The sequence below is a fragment of the Apium graveolens genome, unplaced genomic scaffold (genome assembly GCF_009905375.1).
Source record: "Apium graveolens cultivar Ventura unplaced genomic scaffold, ASM990537v1 ctg6624, whole genome shotgun sequence".
NCBI classification, from domain to species: Eukaryota; Viridiplantae; Streptophyta; class Magnoliopsida; order Apiales; family Apiaceae; genus Apium; species Apium graveolens.
This window is the reverse complement of record NW_027419643.1, coordinates 11488-21058: the sequence shown is the minus strand read 5'-3', so window position 1 is coordinate 21058 and position 9571 is coordinate 11488. Positions and strand designations below refer to the sequence as shown.

The 9571-nt window shown below is 30.3% G+C and overlaps 1 protein-coding gene across 1 annotated transcript; it reads left to right on the top strand.

Annotated features, from left to right (window-relative positions):
* Positions 1-357: 357 nt before the first annotated feature.
* Positions 358-1916, top strand: LOC141703416 (histidine-containing phosphotransfer protein 1-like). Its single transcript, XM_074506954.1, has 6 exons — positions 358-429; positions 637-770; positions 881-949; positions 1526-1597; positions 1678-1750; positions 1869-1916. The coding sequence occupies exons 1-6, from the start codon at positions 358-360 to the stop codon at positions 1914-1916; spliced, it is 468 nt and encodes a 155-aa protein (XP_074363055.1).
* The last annotated feature ends 7655 nt before the right edge of the window (positions 1917-9571 follow it).

Below are 9571 nucleotides of genomic sequence, written 5' to 3'. Positions count from 1 at the left end.
TTTTCCATCACATTAATTGCCCTTTTTTATCACAGCTAACATTTATTTATGACATTAAATGTTTTAAACATAAAAAGTCTAACGTGGGTGGGCCTACCTATTTTAGGTAGGTAGATGGCTACATGTCCAACGTAAAACAACCAAACACAAGTCAGAAGTAACATCTTTAGTTTAAAGTATAAAAAGTCTACCGTGGGCCCGACTACTTCTTCTAGGTAAGTAGATGGCCATATCTCCTAGGTGAAACAACAAGCACAAGCATAAAATCAGAGGCAACATCTCTTACAATTTAAATTTCCAATAACTTATAGAAACTACTTCGCGCAGAACTCTCAACATTTTATTTGAATACTAGAAATGGCTAATGTCAGTACTATTGTTCAATTACAAAGACAAATACTTGACTATACTACCTATTTGTATAATGAGGTATTTTTTTTCTTTTCTCTTGTGTGTGTAATGATATGCTTACATATAAAATGTTCTTATATGTTTTTTATTATTTTGTGTTTGTGTTTTACTTGAAACTCAGCAAGATGTGCTTATGTGCATTTCTATTGTTGAATTTGTGTGTGTATTGTTTATTGTTTATGTTTACCCATTGATGATGTTTTTTGTTAATTACGAAAAAATTAGGCATATCTGGACGATCAGTTCAAAAACCTTCAAAAGCTTCAAGACGATCTTAGCAACCCAAATTTTGTGGTTGAAACTGTGTCGAACTTCTTCATCAATTTTGAGAGAACTGTTCTTAATATTACAACAGCTTTGTAAGATTAATTCGACTTTGTTGTGTGTGGACATTTTTGGTCGTATTGTTGCTATTGATTAATATAATAAACCATACTTTATTCCTATTCCTATGTACCTTTATTTCTAGGCACCAACAGCTCATTGATTGGAAAAAAGTTGAAATCCTCATATTTTCCCTCAAAGGTTCCACATCGAGGTAAATTAATTTTATTAATGCATATGTGTAAAGTCATTATACCATGTATATATGTGGTGGGAAGCCATTTTCCACCTAAAACTTCTCTACTCGGTCCTAGTTTTGGTGTTTTAATGTTTTTCACATCTAGTGTAACTTCTTACTCAATTCATTTGTGGTTCAACTATAATTATTACCACAAGCATGTCCTTACTATAATATGAAAGTTTAATCAGTCACGATTCATATGCTTGTTAAACATTTGTTACGGTGCCTCATATATGTTTAAATATAATTAGCAGAGATTTCATTTTAAATAATTTAATTATTATAAGATGTTTACAAACTTACATCTATTGCGAGCCCTTATCAATTTTTATTCTAAGCACTAGTTACTTTATTATAAGCAACACAACTATAAGCATGTGAATGCTAGTCAATAGCCACCACTTGTGGGATAAAATAGTTCAAAACTGAATAAGCCAAATTTTTAGTTGTCATGGTTAAAAGATTTAAAAGAAAGGGATAATTATAACTTATCAAAAATCATTGGTTTTTGTTTAACCAATACATTATGTTGTTAATATTTTTTGTCAGCATTGGAGCCCACAGACTTCACGAGGCATGTATTGTTCTCCTTGAGCACTACAATCAACAAAATATTCAAGGGTAATTTTATTGTGAAGGGTATATTTTCATTAGTGGTGTAAGTTTATTGTTATTAACTAACTAAAACTTTATATTTGCAGATGTTTCGATTCGGTACAAAAAATGCACACAGAATATTTTTTTGTGAAGAACAAGCTTGAGACCTTGCTCAAGGTACTTTTAATCTAGAGTAAATTTGGTGCCCATAAATACCTACATTACATGTTCTTATAAGATGAAAGCATATTTTGTAGAAGGGATTGTAATATAATCATTTGTTTGAAAATTGTAGTTACACAACGAACTTATTGCTGCTGGTGGATCAATTCCAAGGCAATGAAGTATTGCGGCACATGCTGGAATAGGTGGAATAGCGTCATGACATCTTAAAATAGTTGTTCTTGTTAAATGTTTTTTTTGCTTATGGAGCTATGAACCATATTTTTGTTATTAAAAACTTGTGTTTTGGTTTATGGAGTATATTATATTACTCCATTGTACTCTTTTAATTTTTATGATTAAATTGTTTCAAATATTCTTGGGGTAAGTATTGTTTAATTATAATTGTGCATGTAGTTTGAGGCTTTTATTAATTATACTTAATTAATTAATTAATTAGAAATGATAGATAAATTCAGAATTTTACTATTTAGACCATTAGAACAGGTAAATTACATAATTATTTTTAGGATATGGGGACAAAACTAACGGACATAAAGATCTTATTGTGTTGCATATGTGTAGTTATTTTTTTTAAAATTAATCAGTTAAACACATTTTGTGTAAATTTTAATGTTTATAAAAATTGTGCATGTGTTAATGTGTTGTTAATTATAATTATTTAATTATTTGCATATTTTAGGCAATTATGTCAATTAGTTTTCGGATTTTTTTAAGGCGTGTCTCACCCATCAGGGCGCGCATCAATTTGGTACTTAGAAAACTTTTTGCAGAAGATCTACTTGTTGAGAGAAATAAAGATAAATGAAATCTTAAATAAAAGAGTAGCAAAACGGAATATAGTCCTACAACCTTGCATAGCATCAAAAGAGTGCTGGCTCTTCAACGTATTAAGAAACTTAGTTCAAATGCAGTTTAAACATAATGATAGATCAGGAAGTGCCCTAAGATTCACCTGTTGGAGGAATAGATTGGAGAAGAATTGAGGGGTCAACTTCAGGCGCGTCCTTTTCAGGCTCGTCAGTAGTGTCCTATACGAACGTTAAAATGAAGGCCCGGTAGTATATAACACTATTTCCAAAAGAAATGATTACTTATTGTATTAATCATAATAACTATTATAAGATGAATGTTATGAAACATATATACTAATCACTGAAAACCTTAGCCATCAAGCATATACTTTTAGTCAGTGTATTTAAATTTTAACTAATAAATGTTGAGACTACAATTTTATTCTTTTTTTATTTTTAAAATATTCAAGGCAATTTGCAAACATGACTAGTTGAATATCGTACATTTATTACTAAAGTCTCTTTTCTATACAATTTAGTTGCATATTTATTTTCCAATCGTACATTTAGAATTAGAAATATTATTCAAAATTACACCATAAACAGGTTTTATAACACAATATTGTCACAGACAGACCTTGTAATATTCGAGTCAAAGTTTGGTACTGGGCCTAGATATAGAGTCGGGTAAAGAGTATGTATTAGACCCAAAACTAGTCATCCGTTTGCAGTGTTATATGTAGGCTATCACGTCATTTTCATAACTATGAATGAAATGAATTGAATGTTTATTTAAACATTCATTTTTATGAAATGATGCTGCTTAATTAATGTATTCGTCCGTTTTGGTGGTCGTGTATTGAAATTGCAGCACTACCATTCATGAATTAGCTTGGTATAGGTTGATTTTCTTAATGTACCATATAAGAACTTTCCAGTAAATACAGAAAAATATATTAACATCAGCCATCTCGAGTATATCTATGTATTTATTTAAAGACGTTTCACTACTTTGCAGAATGGATTTAGACACGGATATAGTATTTTTTTTAGAAAACTATAATTAGGGATATAATTTGAATTAAAGAAGACTAAATTTTATATTTTTTTTGTCAGGAAATATTTATTGTTATATAAATTGCACTGTAATACAATATCGCGAATAAATGATTTCTTTCATTTTTATTTGAAGGGTGGAGTATGTTTTAGTACTATGCGCTAAGTTTTACCGCACGAAGCACGATTTATATCAAGTACATTTTACAGAAAGAGTAGGTTTAAGTATTATGTAGTAAGTTTTGAAGTACTTAGCTAGCACATTTATATTGTTAATAGATTCAATATAAATGTGAATTCTTATTAATTACAATGATGTAAACAAACACAAGGAAGTTTGGTTGCAAGAAGCATTACTTGTTTATTCAATAACAGAAAGTTATAGTAGACTACAGAAACAGAAAAGCTAAAAACCAGGACATGTACTCACACACGTCCTATACAGACTCAACTAACACTATACTAATTCAACTTCCTACAAACTTGCTAGCTCGACTACTACTTCAACAGAGACAATGACTTTATTTAAATGAATAAAACAAAACCAACTTAAGATTAAACCAACATATCCCCCCTTAATCTTAGAGTTTTCCACATAGATTCTCAATTCCCAGCAACCTTCTCATCTTTTCAAATTTGAGTGTAGTCATTTCCTTGGTTAAGATATCTGCCTTTTGACACTCACTGCTTATGTGATTCAGAATAATTTCCCCCCGTTCCACAAATTCCCTAATGAAATGATAACGCACGTGGATTTGCTTGCTCCTTCCATGAAAGATAGGATTTTTAGCCAAATCCAGTACAGATTTATTATCAATGAAAAACACCACTAGATCAACTTGCTCATCTATTATCTGATTTAAAACATTTCGAATCCAAATGGCTTGACAAGCTGCTGCAGTTGCAACCATAATCTCTGCCTCGTAGTGTGATGACCCCGATCTCGGGTAGCCTCAGGAACCCGACCCGGGGACGCCAACAAACTACAAACTCAATATATGCTTACGTAAACATAAAATAATTAATAATATAAGATTTATACAATAATTTCAGTCTACAACAAAAGTTTACGATGCATCAAATCCTAATCAAATACAAACACAAGTCTATTATATAAACTTTATTCATTATAATACTATATGCTTCTCGCCATCCACTAAAACCTTAGTTCATCATATTTTTATCCTTTGCTGAACATACTTCTCTAAAACTCTTTCTTGTGAGAGTTAGCGACATAAAAGAGTGAGCTCATAAAGCTCGGTAAGCATATATCATACATTTCAACTGAGTTTTATCTAGAAACCAGAGTTTTAAATCATCAAATAAAACAATTTTAAACAAGAGAATCATCAAAAGCTTATCATGATCATCAAGTGTTCATCATAATATAATAGTTCTCACAAGATTAAAACGGAGTATTCAAGCATGATAAGTTCATCAATTCATCAAGTTTATCAAGTTGGGATCCCGGTCAGCCAAATGATTGGTTTAGCTTACTTCCGACAAGGAAGCATCATCATCAGTTCATCAAGTATCAGTGCAAGAATACTCATTTTTTATCCGTGAATCATCAATCAAATCAAGCAATATTTAAAGATCAAAACATAAATAGTGATTTAGTACAGTATATACTTACCTTAAATCGGTTTAATACAACTTATAATTCAATTTCTTTTTCGAGTCTCAAGTCCCTTTATTCTCAACTTAGTACCCTAATAATGTCATTCACAATTCTCAATAACATATTTTTATTTATTAAGCTCAAATCTAAATCCTACCAAGTAAATTATAATTTTAATAATAATAATAATAGTAATAGATGAGGGCATAAAAAGACTTACCAATTTAGAGCAACTCCAACGGCTTACTTATAATGGATCCTAGCCTAAAATTTTAAGGATTGAATCAAAATTGGCACTTCAACAGAATCCTAGTAATTCTCTAAAAGCTTAAGATCCACTTTTGCTTCCTTAAAGATGAAGAATGCATAATCATTCCTTATCTTATTTTCATTAATTAAATATTCATTTTCCTCATTTTTCACCCTCATTCTCTCACATCTTTTTCTCTCTCTTATTTTAAAAATATGAATAAGATTTGAAATTATTATTATATTAAGGAACCAAAATACGGATTGTTGTTGGAGTTGTCCTACCCAAAAATGTCTTAAATAACTAGGATCCTATTTATTTATATTATTTTTAAGGAACACACAAGCACTCTCTTAGAGTTAGGGTTAAAAATGAAATTTTCATTTCTCAAGAAAAGTCACAAGGCAACCCCATGCACAAAGTAAACTCACAGCTCTCAAGGTGTGATGCATACAAGGTCACTTACGCCTTTACAACAAGTATTCTATAGACTTCCAAATTTATTCTAGTTTAACTTCTATTCTCTCCTCAATATGGGACTTGACAACCTTTTTTGCTATTACATCCCAAGTCCCACATTGCTTATGGTTTGAAGAGACTCACTTCCATCACTAATAAAACCAAGACTTGGGCAACATAAATTTTTAGTTAAGTCTTAACATTTTTGGTTCCCACAGCGATAATGAATAGACACAAGGCTATACTCTTTTTCTATATAAAAGATAGAGTTGCAAGTAATATTTTTAACAAGTTCTCAATAGATATCATTTTGGATTCATTAAGTCAAAGTCCTTAAATAAGTTAAAATTATTTTTATCAAGATAACTAGATTTAGAGTTTGATCTAAACTAGTTAACTAGTCCAATTTAGTCCCACATTGACTAGATTATATTTTTAAGACTTGCTTGAACTTTATATAACCCACACAATGGTGTGGTTTTGAGTTAAGAGTTCCGAACTCTTATAGACAAGTTCAAATTTATCCCACATCGAGGGAGTTTTGAAATGAACCACCACTCCATTCTATTTAAGGGGCTTGGGTTCTAAGTAATGAGATCACATCCACTTTTATTTGGGCTCCACAACCGAAATAATATTAAAAAAATAAAATATTTGGAGCATTACTAATGCAAGGAAAATCAGTTTAAAATTTTTAGAATGCAAGAAACACACAAGGCACTAAAATATGTTATGTTTAAAACATGATGTTATTTAGTGCCACATCGAAATGGGGTGAAACTAGTTGGCTAACATTTTCTATATAAGCAGGTGTTGGATCTCTTTAGGATCACAACTAGTGCACTTGGAACACTTGTTGTTTTTTTCAACTAAATTCACTTGTCCCACATCGAGGGGATTAAAGTGGAGGTCCTTCATTTCTCTATATATGCACATATTAGTTTTACATAACATATTAGTTTTACATAATATGCTAAGCTTGGGGCTAATACATGTTGGCTCGTTGAATTAGTTCAAAATTTTCTTCTCTTTCTTGGGAGCCCAACCATCTTCTCATTCCTCTTAGTCTTTTCGCGTTTCTCTTCCTTTCGTTCCTTTTCTTTGGCCCTCGATTAATTTCGGGTTTGAGTTATAGTTAAATTTTATGGGAGCTTGGATCTAAAGAAGCGAACCAATAATCAAAATTATAATAAAATTACATGCTATATATCAACTAAGTATTATTTATTATTCAAACAACTCGAATCATGTAATAAGAGCACTTTACTATATTATATAATCAAAATGACTAGGGATATTATATTCTTCCCCCCTTAACAGAATTTTGTCCTCGAAATTTAAAAGTTAATTTGTACATGTCTTATCAAATAAGTGGGGATAATTTGCTCTCATCATCTCTTCGGGTTCCCAAGTTGCTTCCTCTATCTCGTAATTTTGCCAAATCACCTTCACGAGAGATATAACCTTATTTCTCAATTTTTGCTCACGACGATCGACTATTTCAACAGGTTGTTCTTCATACTGCATATTTTCCTGAATTTCTATTGGTTCATAATTAATTATATGCGATGGGTCCGAAACATACTTTCTTATTAGGTATGACACGTGAAAAACGTTGTAAAAATGCCCTAGACTAGGCGGTAGTGCTAACTTATATGCCACTTCTCCAACCCGTCTAAGAATCTCAAACGGTCCAATATAACGTGGACTTAACTTTCCTTTCTTCCCGAATCTCATAACGCCCTTCCAGGGAGAAATTTTATGAAATATAAAATCCCCTTCCTTAAACATCATTTCTCGATGATCCTTGTCTGCGTAACTCTTCTATCTACTTTGAGATGTCAAAATTCTTTGTTACATCAATTTGACTTTTTCCGTAGTTACACGGATTAATTCAGGCCCTAACAATTTTCTTTCTCCAACATCGTCCCAACATAACAGCGTTCTACAAGCTCCTCCTTTGCTTCTTTACATTCCATTTTTAAAAAATTTATGAATATATGTAATAATTCATTACATATATTTGTTAAAATAATATTGTAACAAACTATAAAAAATAATAAGAATATAAATACAAACATCAAAAGTAACAAGATAAGTACATTAAATTTTTTAAAAATAAATTCATAATTTTTTAAAAATTGATCAGGTAAATTTTAGAAAAATCGTGCATCACATGGGTTATAAGCTAATATAATAAAATAATTATACTCTCTCTTTGAGAACCACATTCATTTTTTTTTATGTCTTAAAAAATAATGAACCTCCATCTCCAAAACTTACCAGGCCACGCATATGCTCATTCAGCTCCATGAACTTCGATTTGAAGCCAGTCATGTGACTACAGGATCCATTATCTAGGTACCATAGAAAGTGATTCATTTTGCATGTTCACCATTTGTGATGGAGTAATTCTGTATTTTACTATCTAGACCATTAGAACATGTTAATTACATAGTTATTTTTAGGATATGGGGACAAAATTAATGGACATAAGGATCTCAATATGTTGCATATGTGTAGTTATTTTTTTAAAATTAATTAGTTAAACACATTTTGTGTAAATTTTAATGTTTATAAAAATTGTGCATGTGTTAATGTGTTGTTAATTATAATTATTTAATTGTTTTCATATTTTAGGTGTTTAAGTCAATTAGTTTTTCGATTTTTCTTTTGGATATGTGTCATTATATGTAACTGCTTTGTTTAAAAATAAATATCTAGATGAGTTAATTTTGTGTACAATTATTTATGCATATTTAACTTTTATTAATACTAGGTGTCTCTACCATCTAATTACTTTTAATTATATTTTAGCTCCATTGAATATTATATTCGCTTAGCGGGGATGATGTTATGTTTTACTTTAATCCGATGTCATTAAATCGACCAAAAATGTGTATTTTTATTTTAAATTTTTAATAGGTTAATTCAATAGTATAGATTTTTAAGTCAGACCAATTATATTTTTAATTTTATTTCAGCGACATACCCATTATTTTTCCTGATCAATAGTATTTTGTCTTACCCGAGATGAAAAGTATATATTATTTAAACCATTATACCGAACAACAAATTATATTTTTATTTTAATTTCATTCATCTCGTCTAATATTATAATTTTTTGCACTAGCATATAATATATATCAGTTTGTTTCATGAGATGTTTATGTAAATCTCTTAGTTTTGATGATCAATACAGCAAGCTATAATACTGTTATCCAAGCTTGTTTACAGGTAATCAGCTTAATGACTTTGTCATTTTAAGCATAATTGTAGCAAGCTGTTATAAGACAAATTTGTATCTCAGCAAACTATGATCAACAGTGTCAGAATAACAGCAAGCTAAGATGCATAGTCCAGATTCAACAAGGAAGTCGAATTTCATGGAGATTTTATGGGAACTTCTTTTATATCAGTTGTAAGGACTTCTCTAATAAATATACGTGCATTATAGATATAGAGCTCAAGTATAATTCACTTTTACATATTCAAATTGATTTCCTAAAGAATAGGAGTTTGTTTTTCTTTCAAACTCTATCTTCTATCTTTTGTTAAAACGTTTTATACTCTACAAAATAGAAGAGATGTTTTCTGAATGTTGTTCATCCTTCTTTCTCTTCTATCTAACGTAC

What these genes read in the sequence shown, in the direction of transcription:
- LOC141703416 (XM_074506954.1), top strand. Translation starts at nt 358, where the DNA reads ATGGCTAATGTCAGTACTATTGTTCAATTACAAAGACAAATACTTGAC. An exon ending in AATCAACAAAATATTCAAGG is followed by an intron (nt 1,598 to 1,677) that starts GTAATTTTATTG and finishes TTATATTTGCAG; the next exon opens with ATGTTTCGATTCGGTACAAA. An exon ending in AGCTTGAGACCTTGCTCAAG is followed by an intron (nt 1,751 to 1,868) that starts GTACTTTTAATC and finishes TGAAAATTGTAG; the next exon opens with TTACACAACGAACTTATTGC.